At 41.8% G+C, this 26,622-nt stretch overlaps 1 protein-coding gene across 1 annotated transcript in view; it reads right to left on the reverse strand.

Moving 5' to 3' along the window:
* Window positions 1-1,872: 1,872 nt before the first annotated feature.
* LOC140729394 (unconventional myosin-Id-like) overlaps window positions 1,873-26,622 on the reverse strand; it is a 113,331-nt gene continuing 88,581 nt past the window's right edge. The window contains exon 22 of the mRNA XM_073049080.1: window positions 1,873-2,112. Within this exon, the coding sequence (XP_072905181.1) occupies window positions 1,956-2,112 (157 nt within the window). The 3' untranslated portion in view covers window positions 1,873-1,955. The remainder of the gene's footprint in view (window positions 2,113-26,622) is intronic.

The following is a 26,622-nucleotide window of genomic DNA, read 5'->3' on the forward strand; positions in this document are numbered from 1 at the left end:
AGGAATCAGTATTTTGTTCTGATGAAGGGATCAAAATCACGTGACTGATTGCTCTGTGAAGGTAGCCTCCTCACCAGAGGTTCAGTGATCTGTACGGGTACCTACTTGATTGGATGTGTGATAGGAAATAAATGCGAATCCTGTTGAGAAAGTCTGAATAAAGAGCTGCATCCCAATCTCTAACATAAATCCTGTTAGCTGCCACAGATCTGTGAAACACGGAACTGGGTGTTTCAGAATGCTTTGTGTTTCAGGAAACATTTTTGATACTGGTTATATCAGTTTCAATCCAACCTAATTCGACAAGGTTATCAGAATCTCATCCTAGAGTGGCTTGAGTTAACAATCTCACATCTTCCAGAAAGGTTGAATGATTCTCTCTTGGCAGATGCTGTCTGATCCATTGAGGGTTTAAGGCATTTTCTTCTCTTAGATCTGTACCAGTTACAGCATTTGCTATTGAATTTTGGATACAGATTCCCCCACAACTTATGAACATTCGGCCATATCAAACCCAACAGAGTGCTTTACACATAGGTGTTGATGTCTATTTTGCAAGTACTATCTGGGAGCAGTGGCAGTGTCATTTTTAAAACCATCAAAAGCAGTTAAAGCATCATCTGCAGTTAAATTCTTTTAAAAGAATATCATTATTCAGCTATGAAAGGTTTGGGCAAAATTCAAATAAGCTTAATTATGAATAATGGCAAAACAAGATTTGAGATCCTTCTTCAGACTATCTACTCCCATGGGATTATGAAGCTACCCTTAATTGGCTTTGTAGGCATTTCTGCTGTGTTTGAACTCAGTTCCTGGCTGCATTTCTGACTTGTGACCAGTTTAGGAAACAAAAGTTCTGAAGAACAGGATTCTGTGGTAACTTGTGGAGGACCTGTACTCTTCCTCTGATGTGTAAGTAAAGGATTCACTCACAGCGGATGTACTATGGCAGTAAGAGCTGCAAGGCACAAGGAGAGGGAGTTTAATTTAACATTAATGATTATTGATGCATCGGTGGACATAAGCACCTAAGATCATCAAGTGTCTGTCAGTCTTCATTTGTGTGTAGTTTTTCATTGAGTCTATTGTATTTCTTTGTGAATGCCTGCAAGAAAGTGAATCTCAGGGTTGTGCCTGGTGACACGTACATACTTTGATAATAAACTTACTTTGAACTTTTACCGTTAAATTGTTGAACATTTATGCCTTAGTGTTTGTAGTTCCGCTCAATGCAAGCCAACATTGAACGGAAACTAAGAATCACCTTTTCCCTTTAAGGTGGTATGATGTTAGTTATCTTACACTGGGCTAGAGCTGTGGCTGTCATCTAATTAGTCAATAGGAAGATCTCCTGAGGAGGGTGTCGCTCATTGAACTGACAGCTACTGTCAGATTTCCCAGTGTGGTGGCTCAGCATTCCAGCAGCCCAAATTCCATTCTGCTGTCTTGTGCTTTCTGTGTGGAGCTTCCCCGATGAATATGTGGGATTTTCCGGGATGCTTTGCTGTCCTTGCAGAACTGGTCGGTAGGTGGATCGGTACTGTAAACTAATTTTAGTCCTGGTGGGAGAATCAGGGTGGTATGCGTGTGAGAATAGGTTTCAAGGAAATGAGGGGGTGGGGTGAGTCAGGGTTGCTCTGAGAGATGCTGTCGATTTGATGGACCTTCTGTGAAATATGAAGTATTGACAATGAGGCAAAAAAAACCTCCATTCATTTACTGTATTTCACGGCCACAAAAAAAATCCCAAATTACTTAAAGTGCAACAGTTATAGTTGTAAAGCAGAAAATGTAGTGGTCATGTAGTAAAGTGCTTTTCAATCACATTGCCTTTCAATTCAAAAATGAGCGCATGGAGAGGGAATAGAATTTATTTTATTAAAAAAGCAAATCTTAAAATAAAAATAAACAATTGCCTGTGTTTTTAATGACTGAAATCCACAAATGTGTGCTTGTCATATGTCTGAACAGTACAATGTGAAGCCTTTGGCATTTTTCTTGAAGTCTGGTTCTGTTTGCTCGATCCTCCTCTCCACCCCAACTGTGCGTCTCTTGCCGCGCATATTGCACTGGACTGGATTGCTGACATTGATCTCCAATGGTATCTGATTCCTGAAATAATAGAAGTTAAAGATTACAAAAAGAACAGCATGATTAGATATTTTTAGAAGAGAAAAGTACGGTGTGTATTCGGCTGGAAGTGCCATTGGGACAAGATCACTTTCAATCTTGTCTGCAGCCTGCCCCTTCTCTGTGCCCCCAACCATCCGCAGTGCCCTGGGCACAGTCTGTTTGTCCTGCACGCCTCTCCCCTGTGGCCGTCCCACAAAGTGGAGCAGGTCACAAGGGATGAGCTGACCTCAGGCCATGGCTGCTAACCCTTAAATGTTAGAACTGAATTCAAGAAGTTAATGTAAAAATAAAGAACTTTACAACACTTACCTTTCTATCATGACCTGCCATACCACGCCCAGGTTGTATTACAAATGCCAGATGTCCCTGGTATAAAGCCAAGGGACCACCTACATCCACAAGTATATTGAGCATCTGGCCATCAGCTCAGGATTTTTCTGCTCCATTAGTGGACACGGTGCTGAGTCCGCGATACAGACGGAACAACATCTGACCTCCAAACTGTCACTGACATCTGCCTCACGAGGCACAGGGCTGAAAGTCAGCAATGAACTGATGTATGCACAGCAGTTGTTCAATGGTTTCTTATGAACACACTGGCTGAAGAGAAGCACAATCTCATCACAATGGTGTCCTGTCAAAGTGTGGGTCCTGCCCATTCACAGGCACAGGAGGCCTGGCTGGTGCCACCTCACACTCCACAAGAAGCACACAAGAGGCTGCTCCAGCCTCTGTCCAAGGCCTTCTTTAGACCCCTTAACGCTTATGTTGGGAGCTACTGTAAAACTGCCCTCAAGCTCGGTTGCCTACAGGCACTTGTCTCTGTTTCTGACAGCATATAACCATGATATTAACCAATGAGTCTACGAAGGAGCCAATTTCAGTGAAGAAAATTACAGCATCTAAACAGAAACTGGCCTAGCCAAACAAACTGTGTTATCATTGTGGCACCGGCTCACATTCACCAGACCAAAACAGATTTAAAGGTGAATGAAGCTGACAGAAAATGCCACAGTGTAGTTCATATACAATATTGGGCAGACAAAAAATAAATGGACTGCCCAGGGAAGAGATAAAGATAGAAAGTCAACTTGCAGTTTCAAAAGGAGCACTAATCTGCATGCTGCTAATGAAAAATCTGATAATGATGAGAGTGGCACAGGACTGAGTGGCCTTGAGATTAATGTACAAGGTGAAAACTAACAGGAGACCAGCAATATGGCTTACACCAGAAGTGAACAGCAAATTAATTAACAAGGAATTGGACACTGGCTTTGCTGTTTCTGTCATTCCACAAAATGAGTGTGAACAGCATTTCAAAGACACTGAGCTGAAGCCAGCAGATATCCAACTGAGAACTTATACTGGAGAAAAGATAACTCCTGTGGGAATGGTACTTGTGACAATGAAATACATGTATTTGGTGTGTATATGGTAAAAACAGGAGGGCCAGCATTGTGGGGATGTGATTGGCTGAGACATCTACGGCCTGATTGGAGATCCATCCACCATTTGCATGCCATATTTCCTACAATAAAGTCAACTGAAAGCGAATTAAGAAAGGTACTGGATGATGCCACAGCACTGTTCAAGGATGGCAACAGAAAACTCAAAACATATCAAGGATAAAATAACGTTAAATGAAAATGCCACACCCAAGTTCTGCAAAGCTCTTCCGGTTTATTATAATATCCATGATAAAGTTCCAGTGAGCTAGATTGCATGCAGGTCGATGGAATTCTTTCTGAGATTGCATGGAGCCTATGGACAACACCAGTGTCCCAGTAGGCAAGAAGAATGGGTCTGTCTGGATCTATGGTGATTTTAAGATCACTATCACACCATCAGCAGAAAGGTTTGTTCAGAGTCTAAAGAATGCTCTGCAAGTAATGTCAACAGCACACACTCCACTGAATCGCCAATTTCCTCCTTGCATATCGCAATGCAGCACACTCCACAACAAGCAGCTCACCAGTTATGTTTTTCCTGGGTCTTCCTATGCACTTGTTCACACTTGGATCTCCTCAAATCCAATCTCAGAAGGAATATGCAGGGCAAAGAGTTGTAACAAATTAAAGGCTCCTCAAAGAAGGAGGTTCGATGTTTCTCTCCTGAACAAGCAGTCCTGGTGAGGGACTATAGATCTGATCAAAAGTGGGTACTCAGAAAGATTAAGGACAGAACTGGACCACTCTCCTACACAGTGAAGATTGCATCTGATATCATTGGGAGATGACACATCAATCAATCGAGGACAACAGAGCCAATTGTTAGTGTAGAAAGGTGGCCAGAGCTGTCAGAACCACTTCTTACAGTCCCAGAGTCAACTCCTATAACTACTACAGAGGAGGCCCCAGAACCTGGGATTGTTTCACAGTCACGTCGAGCCTCTAGGTGCTCTGGTTTCCTCTCCCAGTCCAACTTAAAGTAAAACTTAATGTGCATAAGTTATCTCCTAGTTCCCTTGTTTCCCTTTCAATTAGTTTGCATGTTTCCAGCAATCTTCCTGTGGAAATGTGGCTAATCTTCAGAATGACTGAGAATATATTGAACTGGTGACCACACTCCAACACCTAGACTTCAGTAAGTAAGCTGCAGAAGGCACACAACGCTGCTGTTCGGCATGTGCAGAGGTGAAGCTCCAAGCAAACCTTCATTTGTTCACTAAAGCTCAGGGGTGGATAGGCCACACATCAAACATAAGCAAGACGTACAAACAAGCTGGAGGAACTCAGCAGGTCGAGCAGCATCCGTTGAAACGAGCAGTCAACGGATGCTGCCCGACCTGCTGAGTTCCTCCAGCTTGTTTGTACGTGTTGATTTGACCCCAGCATCTGCAGTGTACTTTCTGTTTACTAAACATAAGCAAGAGTCTTCCACTGACCTATTCCTACTATGTTACATTGCTGTATGACAGCCAAGGTTCACAGCAAAATCATGGGAAATTTGAACCACTTCCCAAATCTAGGAATCTGCCTTTTGGTGAGAGCAGACATTCATGATAAAATTCACTGCACCGGCACACTTTCTGGTTGATAATTGAATGGGGTATTTGAAGACTATATCTGGCATAAAAGCCACAACACAAGAGTGGAACTAAATGATTCTTGACCTAAGTCTGGAAATGCCAATGAAGAACAATATATGTTGGATAGACTATACTGCAAGTACAGTTCTTATCAAACATCCCCAAAGCAAAAACAGCATTATAGATAAGGGAATAAAGCTTCCTCTACGTTGAATCATAAAAATAATCCAAGAATAACTACAGTATAGAATTTGTGTAGGATAAAGGTCCCTCTATACTGCCCTCTTAAATATTTCAGTGGTTAGATACAGAATAAAACTCCTCCCACTTCAGAATTTTATCAGACACTCCAGGGATGGATGCAGCCTGGATAATACACAAAATAAAGCTCCTTTTGTACAGCCCATCAAACATCCCCAATCAGATAAATCATAGATTTTAAAGTTCCCTTTATACCACTGTTGTAATGTATTACCACTTGGGACTGAAAAACATCTGAAAGCTGTGTGTTGAAAGTCAGAATACAGAAGTAATCCCACAATTCTGCAATGCCAACAGTAGCTAAGGAGATAAGTATAAATCAGACCAAAGAAACTGTATTGAAGCCCAGGTTCAATGGTCCAAAATTATTACCAGCCTAGGACTGCTGACCATGTGGATTCAGCAAGTTACTCCTATTCCAGAATGTTGGATTCTGATGCATATTGCTTTTCTGTGAGAAACAGAACTGAAGAGTCCCATAAATACTGCAAGCATTAATCATGGTCCTTTCCCTCTGCTTTGCCCGCTTGCTTTCTATTTTTTTCTGAGGCTCTACCCTGTCTCTTTGCACTGATTGAAAAAGGGATGGCACAGTTATGAAGTACATTTTGTTTATTCTTTTTGATGGAAAGCCTCTGTCCCAAATGCATTTTTCTCTCTCTCATATATTGACTGATCTATCTTGTGCTTTCTGAATTTTATTTCAGATGTTTGCAGGAACTCTTGCTTGCCTATATTGACTTCAAGTTAAGCAAAACCTCAATAGCAAAGCTCGCATCCCTGTTTTCAAATCCCTCTGTGACCTAGATCTTCACTACGTCTGAGGCAGGAAATATGTTCCAGATGCTGGGAGAGTCCAGTACCAGAGGGCATGGTTTGAGAATAAGGGGTAGGTCATTTAGGACAGAGTTAAGGAAAAACTTCTTCTCCCGGAGAGTTGTGGGGGTCTGGAATGCACTGCCTCGGAAGGCAGTGGAGGCCAATTCTTTGGATGCTTTCAAGAAGGAGCTAGATAGGTATCTTATGGATAGGGGAATCAAGGGATATGGGGACAAGGCAGGAACCGGGTATTGATAGTAGATGAACAGCCATGATCGCAGAATGGCGGTGCAGGCTCGAAGGGCCGAATGGTCTACTTCTGCACCTATTGTCTATCGTCTATTGAAATCTCCTCCAGGTCCCCAAACTCGAAATATATCTGAGCTATTTCAATTGTGGGCTGAACTATCTTTGATCTTAATCACATCAACAACAGGAACACTGCCATTAGCTGTCAACTCCTAAAATGCCTCCCTAAATCTCTTCACCTCTATTTTTTTACATTCCTGCTTTAAACTACTCCTTAGGAATTATATTTGTACCAAGGTTTTGATGGTAACAGGGTTGTATTTGCCTCAAAAGCAGGCCAACATTATTAAAACTCAAGAGATTCTGCAGATGTTGGAAATCTAGAGCAACGCATATAAAGTGCTGGAGGAACTCAGCAAGCCAGGGTGAAGCATCCTGACAAAGGGTCTCAGCCCAAAATGTCGACTGCATATTCCCCTCCATAGATGCTGCTTAACTTGCTGAGTTCCTCCAACATTTTGTGTGTGTTATTTGCTTCGAAGAAGTGGCCTGCTTCATATCACAAGGGAACAATACTGGGTGTTCAATTCACTTACTTACAGTGACACAGAAGGAAGCCATTTGGCCCATTGTACCCATGTGTCCCCCCACAGATCACTCCAATCAGTCCTATTGCTCTCTCTTTATTTCCCCATACTCCTGCAACTCATTCTCCTTCAAATGCCCATCAACTCCTTTCTGATTGTGTTTGCCATTAAGCCATAATGAGGGGTAATTTACAGCAGCCAATTAACTGACCATGTGTCTTTCAGGTACAGTTGGAAATGGGAGTGCCCAGTGGAAGTCCTTGTGTTCTCGGGAAGAATGTGGAAGCTCCAGTCAGATAGCGGCTAAGATCTGGACTGAACCTACATCTGCGATGGTGTTAAGATTGTTGACCACCAAGTTTTAAACCCAAACAGTGATTTTAAGCCCATATCCACCTACTCTTCAAAGGCTAGGTCACTTCCTTGTTTATCATCTAGGACAAGATTAGCTGCTGATACCATATTTGAGCAGTGGGTCCCCCATCCCTACCAAGGAGGCAATACATCCAGCTAACTAAGTAGTTTTAAACACCATTCATTTATTTTTAATGATATACACTTAAATTTAAATAAAATTCTTAATAAACATATGAAACTCTCAGAGGATTTCTATCTTATAAAAAGTTTCTAAATTATAATTGATTTCTCAAATGCAAAGGATTTCCGAAACACAGGTACAATTCTTCTAAGCCAAAAAGACATACCAATGTCTTGCAGATGAATGAGTCATCCATCAGAGAATCCCAAGGCAAAGGAATGGATTCTAATTCACCACATCTTTCTGTCATTCTTTTTACTGTTCCTTGACCATTCCTAACAAGCCTAACAGCTCTCTTACATTTACACTGCTTTGGCAACTTGATGACTTCACATGCATGTGATATTTTTTCAGCTATCTCTTCACACAGATGCTTTAAAGGATTCTGGGGACGTGTATCACAGACACCCAAAGTTAATGCTGTGAAGGCTGATTCCCTGAGTGCACAAATCTTCCAACTATTGATAGATCATTTATTTGATATGCTAAGTGATAGTTATCAATCTGGTTTGCAAACTCCCTTGAACTACGCAATTTAGCCAATGAGATGTAGGCTGTTAGGGAGTATTTTGAAATTACATGGATTTAGCAGATATTAATTAAAACAAGAATCAGGCTTCAATGCTTATTGTAAATGAAAGTAGGTTCAGGGAGCTTGCAATTAGCCTACAGTTTTTACTTGTAAATTGCAAGCAGTAAATTGAAGTTAAAATCACAGGCTGCTCCACAGGCTAAGAGATTGCATATGCAAGAGCCAAACGTTAAAACAATGCGATTGAGTTAATTAGCTTGCATCAAACTGGCAAAATTGCAAGCTATTTACACCATTGTGATTTGAGTGCAAGCTGGCAGACCAGATGGATGTGGCCACTTAGCATATCAAACATGGTCACAAGTATAGGTCATCAATAGTTTTTGAGTACCTATCATATTCGTGTACTCAGAGACAGCTCTGATGACATTAACTTTGGGTAATACACACAAGATGCTGGAGCAACTCAGCAGGCCAGGCAGCATCTATGGAAAAGAGTAAACAGTCCATGTTCTGGGCTGAGATCCGTCATGAGGACTACAAAGGAAGAGGAGAAGTCAGAGTAAGAAGCAGCGTTGGATTTCCAGCATCTGCAGATTTTCTCTTGTTTCAGATTAATGTTGGGTGCCTAGCTCTCTGTCATCAAAAGATTTTAGAATATTTGTGTTAAATAATTTCTCCCAAAGGTGTCTGGACCTCCAGAGGTGTCTTATCAATTACAATGTGCTTCTAATAGAATAATTTTGTCTACTCAAAGTATTGAAGTAAACAGTATCATTGTATCTATTGAAATTGTATTGAACCACCTGCTGTTACCTTTGACCTCAAGGGTATATAATGTGATGAACCTTTGGGTTTGTAAGCCTCTTCTGAGAGTAACTCCAGTATGATATCTGCTTGTTGTGCTGAACAGGACCTCTATATCATCAGCTTCAGTGTCTCTCCGCTGACTTTGATCACAGTCACACCGTAGCCATTAACATCACCCCATTATCTTACACTGTGTCTCTTGAGTAGTCAGCTCCATGCAGTAAAACTGTCCGTTTAACTTCAGACTGATTACTATCTGCAATGTACATGGAGAATTGAAGACTGGTTCTTGGAAGCTATAACAGGTACCGGTAGTTGAGCACGGAATATTGGTTAGAAGTTTAACTTACTCAAAAACTCTAGAAGTGTCAGCTGCCATGTTAGAAAGCTGAGCTTGACAAAAAGGTATCCCAGCCCAGGGCAGCGAATATCCATCACACACCAACTGTTGCATCACTATGCCACTCATTAAAGAGGTTTTAGTTAATATGGAAATCCGCCTCGTGTGAATCTTCCTCCTAAGCCCACAATTATAATTTGAGCCATCACCACTACTATAGTTTCTAATGGTTGCCCCTTCCTGCAGTTTATCAACTGGGTGCAGCTCTCTCTAGAGGCTTTGCTTATTTCATGTCCTGCCCTGAGTCTTCTATACATTAAAGTGGTTTCCTAGACATGCCCAAAGTGCTAAACATACTGTGGTGTCACCAATGACTAGAACAGACCCAAAGTGCTGGAGATTTCCCAGAGGTTCTGATGTCATTCAAGGAATTGCTTAATGCAGAGGGTGAAAAGGAAGAAGATTTGCAAGCAATGGAAGAGAGAGGGGTGCACATTAGGAGGAAGTATGTCAGCCTAATGACCTCCCTCACCATTTCTCTCCATGATGTAAACTTAAATGTAAATCAGAAGTCAATACATTAGCTAAAGAACAGAAAGATATTTTCTTTTCCTGTAATAAGTTCAGAGAATGGGCTCATTCATGTCCAGGGGTTCCTCTTGATCAAATTATCCACTAAGGCTGCCTTTACTTGGAAATTGTGCTGTGACATTCTGACACTTTTGCTGTGGAATTCCTAACTTTCTCAATTTTGTCAAAAATAGGCTTCAATGCATTTATTCGCAGATATCGTGTGTTCGCTTTTACACAGACAGCTTTTGAGTTCATCAGGAGTCTGGACTCTTTGCAGAATGTATCCCAAATGTCACGGGCTGGCTGGGTCTTTCCCTAGTCACAGGATTTAAATCCACATGAAAAGCACTGAACAGAGAATGGGTCTGTATTTCCTAATTACTAAAGTCTGAACAGAAAATATTGCCTCACAAGAGAACATTCCCAACTTCATTCGCTCCTCATCACTTGCGTGCTTCTGCTGCCAATGAGTTAGCAGTCATACCAATAACACCATTCTCTGGGGCTGTGGGTGCAAGTTCAGTCAAAGTGCCACTTGTTGATTAGAGTCTGTTTTAACCAACCTGTCTACATGAGACCTAGGACAAATGTCCCATATTGACATCCCAAGATTTGCAAGAAAGGACAAGCTTGACTGGAAGCGATCTTCTTCTTGCTTGTCAGAGCATGTGTGAGCCTGGAGACATCTAGAGAACTCCATGACCACCATCTGGAGAACCATTAGCCTACACAGACATTGCTCCTCAGCGAGGCTAGACTATGAGCTTAGAGTCATAGAAAAGTACAGCTCAGAAACAGGCCCTTCAGCCTGTCTAGTCAGTGCCAAACCATTTCAACTGCTACTCTCATCAACCTGCATCAGGACCATAGCCCTCCGTAGTTTGGGTCACAGAAGAGCTTGCAGGGACAAGAACTGCATCAGTGAGCCTTTTTGCTTGGTATACCTGTCCATCATGCTCCAAGACTTGCAGCAAAGCCAGCACACAAGCACCAATTGAAAGCAATTTCCAAGTTCTGAATACACAGTGAAGCGGAGCTGAACTCTGGGTGGTGATTAAAACTAGGTTTTAGAATGAGCAAACAGCCCGCAGACTGCTCTGCAACGGACTTCAAAAACTGCAAGTGAGAGTAGAAGAGGCCCCTTCAATCATACAAGTGACGAAAAGCAGAGTTAGGGAGACCTGTATGAACAATGAGCGACCAATGTCAGTCAAACTTTGGGAAAAATGTCACTGAATTTCACTAGGGAATGATAAACCACAATATTATATCAGGAATGATGTCATTAGGACTACTTTTGATGCTGGAAATGCATCATTTACCTCTACTTGACAAAAAAAATATAGGGTTAAATCCATTTTAATTAGACATTTTCAGTGTAGAAATCCTTTAGTGAGTCTAAATTACTGCCAAACAACCATCCTGATGTTGAAAATTAACTTCTCCAAACATAGAGAATCAGTCCTTCAGGTTTAAAAAGGTTATAAAGTAAAATATTATCTTTAATATCTTTTCAAATGCCCAGAAGTATAATCATATTGCACTGTTTATTTCAGCTGGATGCCAAAAACAGTTTGAGAAGTATGAGGATCAGTCTTCCCAAACTTCCAGAGTTACCAGGTCCTGAGAAAAGTTAACCATTACGTTTAAAGACTTTTAAAATATGAAGGATTGAGTCTCTACACTTGCAAGTGTTAATTTTCAACACTGGAAAAATTATTTGCTGTAATGAAGACTTGCATGATGCGGCCACACTTAGGTTGGAGAAGTAACATCTCATATTCCGTCTGGGTAGCCTCCAACCTGATTGCATGAACATCGATTTCTCTAACCTATGGTAAATTTTTCCCCCTTCCCTTTCTCTCTGCTTCCATTCTCTTCTCTTACCTCTTCTCTTCTCCTCCTTCCCTTTTTTCCATGATCCACTATCCTCTATTATTAGATTCCTTCTTCTTCAACCCCTTACCTCCTTCAGCTATCACCTCCCTGCTTCTTACTTCATCCTCCCTCCTCCACCTCCCCTCCTTCCCCCTCACGTGGTTTTACCTATCACCTTCTAGCTTGTATTTCTCCCCCCTCCCCCACCTTCTTATTCTGATTTCTTTTTTCTTCTGAAGTCCTGATGAAGGATCTTGGCCCGGAACATCAAGTGTTATTCCCCTCCTTAGATACTGTCGAGATTCTCCAGCATTTTGTGCGAATTGCTTACGACTTCCTGTTTTCCAGCATTTGCAGAATCTCTTGTGTTTCCTTTTTTTATTGTCAAGTTTAGTCGCTACATCCCGGCAAGTAATGAGATTTGAATCATTCAATATATTTGACTGATGAGACTCTTAACAATGTACCATTATCAAGCAGTTTCTGTGGAAGAGCCTAGGAAATTACAACCTCTTAAAGATCATAAATTATTTCCATCTGTGATTACTGGAATTTGTTAACTCCATAAATAATAATAAATGCTTTTTGCAACAGAAGTCATATTTGACCTCCAGATGAGTTTCATCGCAGATATGTTCAGAAGAGAGTGCCTATTTTCATTATTGTTTTCTTTAAGGCAGAAGTTGCAATAAAGATCCGTTTTTCTGCCCTTTACTTTTATAAGGTTGATCTGAAAGGGATCGAAGTGTTTAAACGACTGCCCACAGCCACATACAGATGACTTCCTCTGATAGGTCAATAAATGAGTTGCAATTTCAAGATCAAAGTTGTACTGTTCAGCCCTGTATTTTGGAAGAACTTCTTACAAATGGCAATGGAAGTGTAACATACTCGCTCTGAAAAGCTATGTAGGTTAGATCGACTTGAATAATCAGCACTGAGATTTATATTTCAGTAAGGTGGGTCATGTCACAAGGGCCTGGACAGTTTACTGTCGTTCTTCTGTCCAATTTGTGGCAGCAGTACTAGAAAGGGTTTGTTGCAATGTGGAAAACACAGTGGTAAGTAGCCTTCAGGGTCGCCAGCCAGGCTGAGATCCATTACCTTAATCTAAGCGATGTGGTACAACTGTGATAAGTTTAGTTGAAAGGCACTGAGCCAAAGAGTTCTGCAGTTACAAGGAGGCTTATTCTATCCCCAAACCATGCAACTGCCTTCAAAGGTCTGACAGGACAACACAGCAGGAGTTTTGTTCTATATCTAATCGATACAGTTCCCATTCAGGCAAAACTTGATGCTGACAATGAATGCTGCATGTAGGAATTCTTCCCATTCTTCATGAAGAAAATAAAAAAACGACCAATTTGTATCTTTAAATAATCTGACTGCCTTGAATCCTGGATACCTGACCAAATTACAACAAACAAAGAGATGTAATGGGTTCCAATCAAGTTCCATTCCTCACTAGCATCTCTTTAGGTCTCAAATGAATTGTTAGCCAAATTAAATTGCTCTCAGAAGACCGAGTAAACCTATTCCCACCAGAGGCTTCTCAATGCTGAATGTCAATTTTGGCAATTAAGAGAAAAGTAATGTGTGTGGAAGGAGCAAGTTAATTACAGGTGGATGTGGTTGTTGACTGTATGTTGTGTAAACAATACAACAAGCTCATTCCCACCACAGCAAATTATAAAATGTTATAACACTGGTAATTTTGCAATTACCAGTAGAAAATGTCTATGGAAGGTGCTGCATTTATGTAAGAAGTGGACACAAAATTAGATCATCCCAGAGAGGGTTAAGTTTAATGATTTGTGGGTCTGTTATGTTTGCAGTAGAAGCTTGGGACACTCGTGAGCTGCCTCAGCACCTACTTGGACTACATTGGTTGCTGACACAAATGTTTTGATATTTCAATGTACAGGTGACAATTAAAGGTAATCTTTTTAATTTTGTAAATCAACCTGTGGATTAATTGTCTGCAAAAAATAACCCTTAGTGTAGAGCAGTGGTAGAACCATTGGGTTGGGGGAGTTAAATGCACGTGTGATGAAAACTGCTACAGGGAAATAAACAGACAGCGGGGTAGGTGAAATTGCTCAGAGAGCTGGTGTAGACTCGGTGGGATGAATGTTGTGAAAAAACTAGAAAATATCTATCACAAAGATAAACATATATCTAGATTGTATTATTTAATTCATTAACAGAATAAGGTCTTGTCTGTCAAGGGCAATATTTATTTTTCAGTCCTCATTATTATTGTGAATGCAGTTGGGCTGCCTCCTTCTGAAATTTAGACCCAAAGTTGATGAAGGAATGCCAATATATTTCCACTTCAGGAGAGTTAGTGGTCTTCTCATTCTCCTTCTCTACCTGCCCTTCTTGGTGGTAGAAACTGCAAGCTTGGGATGTGTGGTCCTGTCCTTTAGTCAAAATCAACACATGAAGGGTCACGGCCCGAAACGTCGACAGTGCTTCTTCCTTTAGATGCTGCCTGGCCTGCTGTGTTCCACCAGCATTTTGTGTGTGTTGTTTGAATTTCCAGCATCTGCAGATTTCCTCGTGTTTGCATTTTGCAGGTGGCTCACTTTACAGCTATGGTATGCAGGTATTGGAAATAATAGATTTTTAGGATGGTGTGCAGGGTGTCAGCCAAGTGCACAACTTTGCCTGGATGGTTTTCTTGAACTGCTTTTGGAGTTAAATTCATCCAAGCAAGAGAAGAATATCTATACTGGGATTTGAATTTCTGACTTGGGTATAGGAATGTAGTCATGTTGGTCAGCTGTTCTAGAGAATAAATTAGTTTTGCCCCAAATGGATAGCAAGTATAGCAAATTAATTCACACAAAAGCGTTTCACCAAGCCTACAAATCATATGAGTGTGACAGAGTGCTCTGCACCAGCAACTCTCCAGAATTTCAACACCACCTGGGACAAAGCAATCCATTTTGATAGCATCCCATCAACCATTCAAAACACTTCTTCCCTCCACCATCAGTCGAAGAGACTGCACTGCGTCCCACCAGTGAAATGTATGGCAATTATCCTCCCAGACTCCTCTGTCAGCGCCTTCCAAGCCACAGCCTCGACTGCAAAGAAGCACAGGGGCAGCAGATGCAAAGAAACCCAACCAGCAGCACGTTTCTCTCCTGGTCACATGTCATCCTGACGTGGAGTGGAGATACGTCACCAATCCTTCATGGTCACCAGGTCTATTTTCTGGGTCTGGGCCTCCCTTCAGTAACAAAAGCAGCAGCTGAGGCATCAAGCAAACGTGGCAAAGAAGTCTGCGGGATACAAAACCCGTCCAGTGTATGAGACCCAGGGTAGGTCCTGGCGACAATGTGGGCATGGAAGTGGCAGACTGAGCTTGGGCTGGCTGTAGTCCTCGCTAGTGCTTTCAGCTGTCAGTGTGAGGTACCTTTAACGGCTTAACAGATTCGTTAGCATTGTAATACTTACAGTGATGTCCCTTTTCACAGTGGGTGGCATGGCTTCCTAGACCAATTTTGAATCCCCTAGGAAAGAATCTTCTGTCTATCTAGCTTGATTTTTATCTGGTTCGTATGCCTGATCAGGATTTCACTCGTCAGTGAGGCAAGGGGTGGGGCTGACAAATAAACCATGGATTGTGGCACAGGTTTAGCAAATCATCTGGGCTTATCCTGGCTGTCACTTTCACTGGCTAAAATTATCATCTATTTAGCCGGTTCACTGAAATTTTCCTGAAACATTAAAACTGGAATTTTAATATTTGGGATTTTTGTGGGAAGCTGACTATGGAATGGGAAGGCGGTGGGGGTTGAGCTCTAGGCAGTGTCACTCTAACAATGCACACAGGCAGCTGACTGAGCAAATTATCTCTCCACACCTCCTCTCTGTGTTTCTCTAGGGCAAGTCCATTACTTCAGCTTTTTAAATGAGCTTACCTACGTTGCTTAGCAACTGTTGCCTCGGTATTGAGAAAGGAGACAAGTTTGTCCCTGACAGATTGCTGATGCTGAGAAATAACACAGGTGGGAGGGGCCCTGAAGTGGGAAAATTCCTATTAGGAAAGGAAGGAGAATGACTGGAAAATGTAATCTCCAGCATTTACTGAAGGGGTCGATTCCTACAGGGAATGACTCCAAAGGGCAGTGGGTATGAGTAAGCCTGTCAGTACTGACAGCTCAACTCTAAGAGCCATCCAGTATGAATAAATGTACAAACAGCTGATCAATTGTCCCATTCAGCAAACCCCCAGTCTTTGTGACTTGCTGAGAGAGGCAAAGAATATGAAATACATTTCTGAGCCCCATGGAGCTCTTGCATAAAGGGAGCCAATGGTAAGTGATTAGCAATGAAACTTGGCTGCATGGAGCCAGCCACAATAGCAATTTGAAATTATTGCCCTTGAGAAGATGGCTGCAAACTGCTTTCTTGAATCACTGCAATCCTCTAGCAAAAGCACTTTCCCAGTGTTTTTGGGTGCGCAATTCCATGAATTCGACCTAGAGATCATGAAGGATGGTGTGTGAAGTTGGAGGGAACCCTGAAGGTGCTTGCAGTCCTTGTCCCCATTGATAAGAAGTTGTGGCATGGAATTTGCCGGATAAATAACTGCAGTACAGTATTATATCAAGGCCAGATGGCTGGATTTATTTTCTTGTTGGGAATGGTTATTGCCTGGTACAAATATTTCTTTCCATTTATCAGTTCATGACTAATTGCTGTGTGGATGTTGCTGTGGGCAGACAGGGGCACCTTCTTTTCCTGAGGTCTGGGAAGAGGTTGTGGAGCCATCAGCAAACATGTCCATGCCAGATATTATGATGAAACGAAGAAAGTAAAACATTATGAGCCTAGGACTCTGCCTGAGGAAGCTCAGTAGTAATATCTGTAGATGGAATGACTGACCGCAGACAACAGCAACCCACTTCATGTGTGTGAGGTGCAGAACTGTGCAAAAGCCCTAGGTACATGTATATAGCTAGGGTGCCTATGACTTTTGCACGGTACTGTATTTGTCAATGTGAAGCGGAGAGCAAGTTTGTAAATCTGGCAGGAACAAAGGGTAAACAAGAGAAAATCAGCAGATGCTGGAAATCCGAGTCACACACACAAAGTGCTGGCGGAACTCAGCAGGCCAGGCAGCATCTATGCAAAGAGTCCAGTCGACATCTTGGGCTGAGACCCTTCGGCAGGAGCAAAGGGTGTTGGGAATGGCAAGGGTGGAGCGCCATGGGAAGGGTGTGGGACAGTTGGCAGAGAGGGAGTGCCAGTGGCAGGGGGTGGTGCTGGTGCAGACACAGTCAGCCCTGAGACACCAGGGAAGGTCATTTAATTCCAAACAATTGGTTCATTGATCATTACAGAATGTCTCTCTAGTCTCTGTTACAGAATGTGCTTCCTGCTCCCTCCCCTTTCTCTTCCTCTTTTCCAAACCATAATTCCCCTCTCCCTGCACTCTTCCCACATTCAGTCCACAACAGAGATCCCTATCAGAATCAGGTTTATCATCACATAAAATTGGTACAGTACTGCGCACAATTCTTAGGCACTCTAGTTATATATATGTGCCCAAGACTTTTGCACAGTACTATATATATATATACTGTAGATAGTGGAGAGTTTTACCATAGACGTTCATTGACTAACTCAGCTCTGTGCCATGGAATTTCGGAGACTTCCAAATAAACCTTATTCCCGCACCCACCATTGTCTGTGTAAAATAGTTACCTCTGACATCCACCATACCTTCCCCCAATCACCTTAACGTTATGCCACGTCATATTAGCCACTTCTACCCTGGGGGGAAAAAGCCATTGGCTGTCCACTGCATCCATGCCTCTTATCATCTTGTACACATCTATCAAGTCCCTTCTATAAATGCTTCTTATCATCTTCTATATGTCTATCAAGTCACCTCACATCCTCCTTCACTCCAGAGCGACAAGCCGGAGCTGGCTCATCCTGTCCTCATAACACATGCTCTATAATCCAAGCAGCATCCTGGTAAATCTCCTCCATACCTTATTTAAAGCTTCCACATCTTTCCGATAATGAGGTGACCAGAACTGAACATAATATATCAAATATGATCTAACCAGAATTTTGTAGAGCTGCGACATTACCTTGCGTCTCTTGAGTTCAATCCCCCGACTAACAAAAGGCAACATCCCATACACCTTCTTAACAACCTTATCAGCTTGTGCTGCAGCTTTAGGGATCTATGGGTGTGCAGCACAAGATCCCTCCGTTCTTCCACATTGTTAAGAATCCTGCCATTAACACTGTATTCTGCTTCAATTTTGACTTTCCAACGTGAATCACCACAGATTGAACTGTATCTGCCACTACTCTGCCCAGCTTTGCATCCTATCAGAGTGTCCCATTGTAACCTACAACAACCACTGCACTATCCAAAACACCACCAGCTTTCATGTTACCTGCAAGCTCACTAACCCACCCTTCCGCTTCCTCAACCAAGTTGTTTATAAAAATCAGAAACAGAAGGGCTCCCGGAACAGATCCCTGTGGAGCAACACTGGTCACCAGCTTCCAGGCAGGATGCACGCCATCAGTTATCACCTCCTGCCTTTTGTGGGCAAGCTAGTTGTGAATCCACTTTTCTCAGGATCCCATGCCTCCTGATTTTCGAAGTGAGCCTTCCATGAGGAGCCACGTCGAACACCTTACTAAAATCCACATACACCACATCCACTGCTCTGCCTTCACCAACTTGCTATGTCACTTCCTCAAAGAATTCAATCAGTTCATGAGGCACGACCTGTTCCTCACAAGCCACACTGGCTATCCCTAGTCAGACTATGCTTCTCCAAATGCTTGTACATCCTGTGTCTAAAAATCATTTCCAATAGTTTGCCCAGCACTACTGTAACGCTCATCTATCTAGAATTCCCATCTGGCCCTGGGGACTTACCTATCCTAGTGTTTTTCAAAAGTTTCAGCACATCTTCTGATCCAGCATATTAACCTGTTCTACGCTGACCTCACATTCATCAAGATCCCTCTCACTGGTGAATACTGAAGCAAATATTCATTAGGGATCTCTCCTCCCTCTTCCGACTCCAGACATATGTTTCCTCTTTTATCCCTGATTGGTGTTACCCTCACTCTAGTCATCCTCTTATTCTTCACATATGCGTCAAATGCCCTGGGATTCTCCGTAATCCTTCTCGCCAAGCCCTTTTCATGACTGCTTCAAGCTCCCCTAAGTCTACCCTGAAGTTCCTTCCTGGATATCTTGTAACTCTCTAGTGATTCTAATCCTTGCTTCCTAATTCTTAAGCACGCTTCTTTCTTCCTCCTGACTAGATGTTACACATCTCTTGCCAACCATGGTTCCTTCACCCCGCCATCCTTTCCCTGCCTCCATGGGACAAACCTATTCAGACTCTGTCCAGGTGCTCCCTAGACAATCTCCACATTTCTGTTGTGCACATCCATTATGAATTTACACTCCCAAATTCCTGCCTAATTGCATCATAACTTCCTACAAAATCTGCCTTATGATGTTCACCTAAGTATCTCTATTGCTATTGGTGGGTCTAGAGTGTTTGCTCCCTTCCTGTTTCTGACTTTTATCCATACTGCCTCAGTAGTCAATCCTTCTACAGCATCCTCCCTTTCTGCAATAGCAATGTTCTCCCTGATTGGCAATGACACTCTCCCCACCTCTTTTACATCCCTCCCTTTCCCTTTTGAAACATCTAAAGCCCAGCACATCCAGGAGCCATTCCTGCCCAGGTGATAGCCAAGCCTCTGTAATGGCCACAATGTTGTAGTTCCATATACTGATCCATTCTCTAAGCTCATTGCCCTTGTTCATAATATTTCTCTCATGAAAATAGACACATTTCATTCTGTCCAATTGACCGCAACGATGCCCTTTCTGGTGTTTGTCCTTCCTCACAGTCTCTGCATGCTGCATATACATTTACACCAGTTGCCCAATCTCCAGTTTATCATTCCCCTGCCAAACTAATATAAACCCTCCCTGCAGTTCCAGTAATCCTGCCTAAAAGGATATTGATACCCCTGGAGTTCAGGTGTAACTCGTCCCTTTTGTATGGGTTATGCCTTCACCTTTGTCAGATTTACAAATCTGAAACATTGCCAGTGAAAATCTAACTTTACTTTGGAGTTCAGCTTAGCAAGCCACACACTGAGGCACCAACTTTATATCACACAGCTCATCTGTCCCGTGAGCTCCACTAGCACAACAACTGTACAGGGCTTTTAGACTTTACATTTCCCAGCTAAACTTGGATGCTCCTTCAGCTGAAATTCTCATCACTTTTAGCCAGGACTGGAACAATAAAAGATAGTTCAGATTTCTCTGCTCCCATCTGCCTTGCCATTTACCTGCCCTTCAATCAAACCGTATAATAACCTCACAAAAACTTATCAGTACCAGTGTTTATATTCAAAAATAAGCCAGCATAGACTTTCAGAACTCTACTGTCTTCTGCATTTAACTGCTTGGCTCTATTTTCAGCCTACTTTGCTTGTATCACTGTCTGTAATACCTCACTTAACTCAGCTATGAATATGGGCCAGACTCTTTCAGGCAAGAGCTCCTCCAATTCCCTTCCACTTGGCAGCAGAATAAAATGAAGTCAGATATTATGGAGGAAGAACAAGGAAAAGCAGATTCAAGCAAGCCACAGACTCTCCAGATGGGAACCTAACCAGCCAAATGCTGGCTTCTCCATCACTAGATACCTACTATAAATACCTACTTCTGTCTTTAGCTGTGATGTTGAGCTGAGATCTCATACTTAAGATGCCTGTCGAAAAGGGAAGTGCTTTCAGCTGTGACTTAGTCTGTAGCACTTAAATTTGAATCTGATCACTGTGGGAATAAAGACATCCAGAGTCTTGAACAGAAATTGTCAATAAACACTTCTGAGCTGCATTCATCAGAACCACTTTTCACTGAGCTGTAATATAGAGAAACCGCTTTCCCTCCGAGTGAAAAATCATTTGGCATTATCCAAAGAGGTGCGAGAAAATTTACCTACTGTTCTGGTCAATATTCAGCACACAAGGAACATTATAAACGAGTAATTTGTCTGACCATTATTCCACTGTGGTAGTTTTTGCTATGTGTAAGTTACCTGCCATGTTTCCCAATATTGCAGGTGATAATAGACACCCCTAGTGTAAAATTTCTAGGCGTGTTATTATATTTGTTCCTTCTACTGTCTAATTTAACATTTTTCCCTCATCCAACAGCCGACAAAACAACATGCAATGGCCATTGATTTGGCTTCTGAGTGTGGCAATTTTCCCTTTTGTGCTAATTATCTCTAGTCTTTAAAAACATCTCATTTTGTTGAAGTGATTTGAAAAGCAACCCCCCCCCCCCACCCCTACCAATTAGGAAGTATTACATTCATGGCAGTAATCCACCACAGTTCTAAGGAAAAACTATCCTCTCTTATTTTAGAGATGATTCTTTGTCCTGTTAGTTCTGATTACTAAAGCAAGAATGAGTGGGGACTCTTACATTTAGGCTTGTCTAGAATGCCATCTCATACACTTGACTTGTACCTAGATGGACTGACAAATTACATCTGAACCCGTAGGACCGTGAAGAGCAAGTGAAACAAACATTAGCTGGCCTTAAGAGCTTTTATGTTAGAGTGTTTTTATTCACAGTCCTGCTCACTTGGTTCTGATGATGGATGGCAAGCAAAGAAACAATGCTGGATATTGCTTAGTTGTCCAATTACATAGTTCTCAAAAGGCTAGTATGCAGATACTGTAACTAATTTGGAAATCCAACAAATTTTCTATTGCTAGCAGAGTTGAATATAATAGTAGACATTTTAGGCTTTAGTTATATTGGGGACTGGAGAGACCACGTCTGAAGCACATCTACATTATTGGTCTGATTATTTAAGGAAGGATATTAATGTATAGGAGGCAGTTCAGAGAATAATTAGAAATTAAAACCCTCAATTTGAAGGCTAACACATTACAGTGCTCACTGGTGTTTGGAAGAGCAATAAGGATTTGAATGAAATGTTAAAGATCCCAGAGTTTTTTTATAGGATGAATGTGGTTTGCATTTCTTCCTCCCTGCCCCCCACCTTCTTACTCTGACCTCATCTTTTTTTTCCAGTCCTGATGAAGGGCCTCAGCCCGAAATGTCGACAGTGCTTCTCCCTATAGATGCTGTCTGGCCTGCTGCGTTCCACCAGCATTTTGTGAGTGTTGTGGACTGTTTACTCTTTTCCATAGATACTGCCTGGCCTGCTGAGTTCCTCCAGCATTTTGTGTGTGTTACTTGAGAGCAGGCTAATTAAAATCTTCTAAAGTACCATATTCACTAGTCTAAGGGGGTGGCAGGTTAAATTCAATGTCCAGAATGTTGGGACTGAAACTGATGGTGGGTTAGTGAGTGATTTTGGTTCTCTCACCCGTAACAATATGATGGGCTAAATTATCTCATTCAGCTTTCAATGTTGCCTGCAGCTGGAGAAACATGAAATTTCATTTATCTGAAATACTTGGAACCCTGTCAGCTTCAGGTGCAATTACGACCAGTCAGCAGCATACCAGCGTTCTGACGACAATGTTCTGCCCCTTAAAGCACCGCATTCTGCTTTGAGTATAAATCACCGTGAGCACAACATTTGCCCAAAAGTCTTCATCTGTCATTCCCCCTGCCTTCTGATGGAGATGTGATTTCACTTCAGGAGTTTTTATTACTGAACAAAGGCATTATAAACAAGCACAGACAGGTTGAGAGACTGTCATCAACTTTCCAACTGTCTGCTTAGGGTCTCAGCAATCATGATGTAATCATAGGTCACCTGTGCGTTGGAAACTGGTGTGAGTTATGAATCATGATAAAGGGGACAGTACTCCAGGATAAAATGTCCTGGATTTACGTTCTACTCTCAAAACAATTTAGATGTGGATTCCAGTCTGATACAGTTCTGAGGAGGTTCTCCACTGTTGGAAGTTGAGTCTTTTTGGGTAGCTGTTAAGGCAAGGCCACGTGTGCCATGTCAGATTTGCAAGCTTTGATGAAGGATTCTGCACTATTTTCCCCGCACAGGTACTGTCTGACCTAGAGTGTCATAATTTATGTTTTTATTTCATGTTCCACATACTTTATAAAAAAAGAACAAAATCCAACCCTCCTGATGAAGGGTTTCGGCTCGAAACATCGTCACTACCTCCTCCCATAGATGCTGCCTGGCCTGCTGAGTTCTGCCAGCATTTTGTGTTTTTATTTATCTCCGGCATCTGCAGATTCACTGGTGTTGCCTTAAAATCCAACAGCATCTCAGTCAAAATGTAGTCCTCAGCCAATGCCACAAATATACTAATTATCTATTTTACTATTATGTTGCTGCTTAGAGGAACTTGCTTGGATTTATTACATTCAGTGGCCACTTTATTAGGTATACCTGTACACCTGCCTGTTAATGCAAATATCTACTCAGGCAATCATATTGCAGCAAGTCAATGTATAAAAACATGCAGATATGGTCAAGAGGTTCAGTTGTTCAGACCAGAATCAGAATCAGGTTTAATATCACTGGCATAAGTTGCGAAATATGTTGTTTCTTGGCAACAGTACATTATAATACAAAATAAAAACTATAAATTACTATGGGTTCATTGTCCATTCAGAAATCTGATGGCACTGGGGAAGAGGCTCCTCCTATGATGCTGGCTGTGTGCCTTCAGGTTCCTGTACTTCCTCCTCGATGACAGTAATGAGAAGAGGGCATGTTCTGCGCGATGGGGGTCCTTGATGATGGATGCTACTTTCTTGGGCCATTGCCTCTTTGATGCTAAGGAGGCTAGCATCCATGATTGAGCAATCATCAGAATGGGGAAGAAATGTGATGTAAGTGACTTTTACTGTGGCATAATTGTTGATGCAAGATGGGAGGTTTAAGTATCTCAGAAACTGCCTATCTCCTGGGGTTTTCATGCATAACGATCTCTAGAGCAGTGGTTCCCAAACTGAGGTTCACATTCCCCTTGCTTAATGGAATGGATCCATGGCATAAAAAAGTTAGGAATCCCTGCTCTAGACTTTATAGAGAATGGTGTGAAAAATTTAAAAAATCCAGTGAATGACAGTTCTGTGGACAAAATACCTTGTTAATAAGAGACAACATATCAAACCTTGAACATGGGCTATAGCAACAGAAGGTCTCACTGGATTCCACTCCTGTATCTAATAGAGTGGTCACTGAGTATACATTCAATGGTGTTAAACAATTGTAAGAGCGTTGTCATGGGAAGAGACTACCATGTGGACAGATGATTCAAAGATTTTCTCATAGCCACCTTAAAAGTTAAAATATTCCTGATGACTCCTGGGATTCTTTTGTCCTTGTCTGTACAAGTGGAGCACTCAGTATTCTATTGAAAATATCAAGTGTGTGCCATGTCTTGGGCTTTTTAACCATGCTACAACAGAAACATACTCTTTGTAGCCTGACAACAGTAGATAAATTCAATTGAAAGTCTGCATTTAATGAAATATTGCAAGTATTCAATACAGTGGTTTCTGAATTGGGAGGACAAAAACTAAAAGGACTGTGGATGTAAAGCAGGATGCTGTAAAGGGACTTGGGAGACATTGTTTCCTATTCTTCCCTGGTTACAAATATTTCAGCATGACCTTGAGGAATGATGGAGTAGTTCTAGAGACTGAGTGCTCTAATCCTGTTTATAAACTGCATATTCACATTTGTACTCTGAGTCTCCTATTCCTCAGCAGGTGCAAAATTTTTAAACTTCACTGCTTTTGGAGAGCTGTTAATGCTCAAATATTGAGTGATGCGCATTCTAAAAAGTATTCTAAAAAGTTCTAAAGTGTGAAAAGATTATTGGGGTGTGTGGAGTCCGTGCTCCTCACAAAGGATAAGAACACAGAATGCCATCATAAACTGTAGGTGGCCCTCCTGGAATCTCAAGGTTAACACCTGCAGGAGCTAAGTAAGTTGGTGAAATAGGGACTTTGATCAACCTGGTGAGTATGTCACCTCACACTCATAGAATTGGAGAAACATACAGTCAGTGGCCACTTTATTACGTACATCTTGACACAGCTCGATAAAGCAAATATCTAATCCACCAATCATGTGGCAGCAACTCAATGCATAAAAGCATGCAGACCTGGTCAAGAGGTTCAGTTGTTGTTCAGACCAAACATCAGAATGGAGTAAAAATGTGATCTAAGTGACTTTGGCTGTGGAATGGTTGTTGATGACAGATAGGATTCTATGAGTCTCTCAGAAACGTCTGATCTCCTAGGAGTTTCACGCACAACAATCTCTAGAGTTTACAGAGAATGGTGTGAAAAATAAAAACATAAACTGAGCAGCAGTTCTGTGGGCAAAAGTAGCTTATTAACAAGAGATTGTCGATAACTGAATGCCCTGTCAAGTGACAGTAACTCAAATAACCACATGTTACAACAGTGATATGCACCTCTGTTGCCACTTTACTAAGTAGAGGAGGTAGCTAATAAAGTGGCCACAGAGTGTACAGTACAGAAATGGAAACCTTTGACCACCTTATCAATGCCGATCATGATACCTATGTACCCTAATCCCATTTACCAACATTTGCCTTATATCCCAATAGCCTTTTCCTATTCAGTATCTGTCCAAATAATTTTAAATGTAAAAACTATCTGCATTCTCCAGCAGCTAATTTCTTGAAAACCTTACCCCTCAAATCTATAAATGTCATTCCTCTCACTTTAAACCTGTACTGGCTCATCCTGGACTCCCCTGCACTTGGTAAAAAGATCCAACTATTTATTCTATCTGTGCCCTCATGAGTTTATAAACATCTGTAAGGTCACTCCCTCAGCCTCCCATGTTCCAGTGAGAATAAACTCCACCTATCCATTCTCTCTTGATAACTATGTACAGCTGTCCATTCCAGGCAACATCCTGGTGAGTCTCTTCTGCTCTCTCTCTATTGCTGCTCATTCAGATTAAGTTAAATTCAGCTGAAAGCAAAACCTTAATGCATCATTATTATAACTTAAAGCATCATTATTTCCACAGATTTAGTTCCTGTCATTATTTCTCTAGCAGGAGATGTTTCAGCTTAATGAAAATAAGACCTCATGAGGTCCCTCTCTCTGTGGTACACCTTCGCAATACTCAAGGAATCCTCACTTCAGCTCTGATATTCACACTTTTTTTAGAGAGCAGAGTTTTCACCTAGGGTCAAAGGCATCGCAAATAAGGAAGAATTTGCAGTGGGGGCTAGGACAGTACATTATTAAATGAATGTCCTTTGTCTCCAAGTAGCTGCTGTTAAGCCTAACTGTAGGTGCAGAAGTCCCATAAAGGCTGGTTTGCCACAGAGTAGACTGTGTGCTGTCAGTAGGACCTTGCACTTATCCTGAGGGATATCAGCTAGAGCCCGAAATTCCAATGTTCCGTCTCCTTTACTTTAGTCCTCATCGTATTGTTGAGTCATTACTTTACAAAAGGAGCAATCTAGCCAGCTCCATTCTGCAACACCTCAATCAGAAATACGCACATTATTTTCCCCCATGTGTCTGAACAGTGCCCTTTTGAAATTGTTCGCTCTGCTTCCACTACTTTATGGGATTTGAGTGCCAGATTACACCAACCCGCAGGAAAAGGTTTTCCCTCACGTCCACCTGCAGCTTCTGTTTTACATATATATTCATTTAAGGGACGAGGATTATGCGAGCTCAGCCAGTACTGAACTCCCTTGAGAAGGTGACAGTGAACTCCCCTCTTGATCTGCTGCAGAACACGAAGTGTGGTCTGCCCCCAGTTCTGCGGCAGATTAAGACAGCTCTAGGATTTTGAACCAGTATCAGTGAAGGAACAGCAATAT

Source organism: Hemitrygon akajei, chromosome 1, assembly GCF_048418815.1.
Source record: "Hemitrygon akajei chromosome 1, sHemAka1.3, whole genome shotgun sequence".
Lineage (NCBI taxonomy): Eukaryota > Metazoa > Chordata > Chondrichthyes > Myliobatiformes > Dasyatidae > Hemitrygon > Hemitrygon akajei.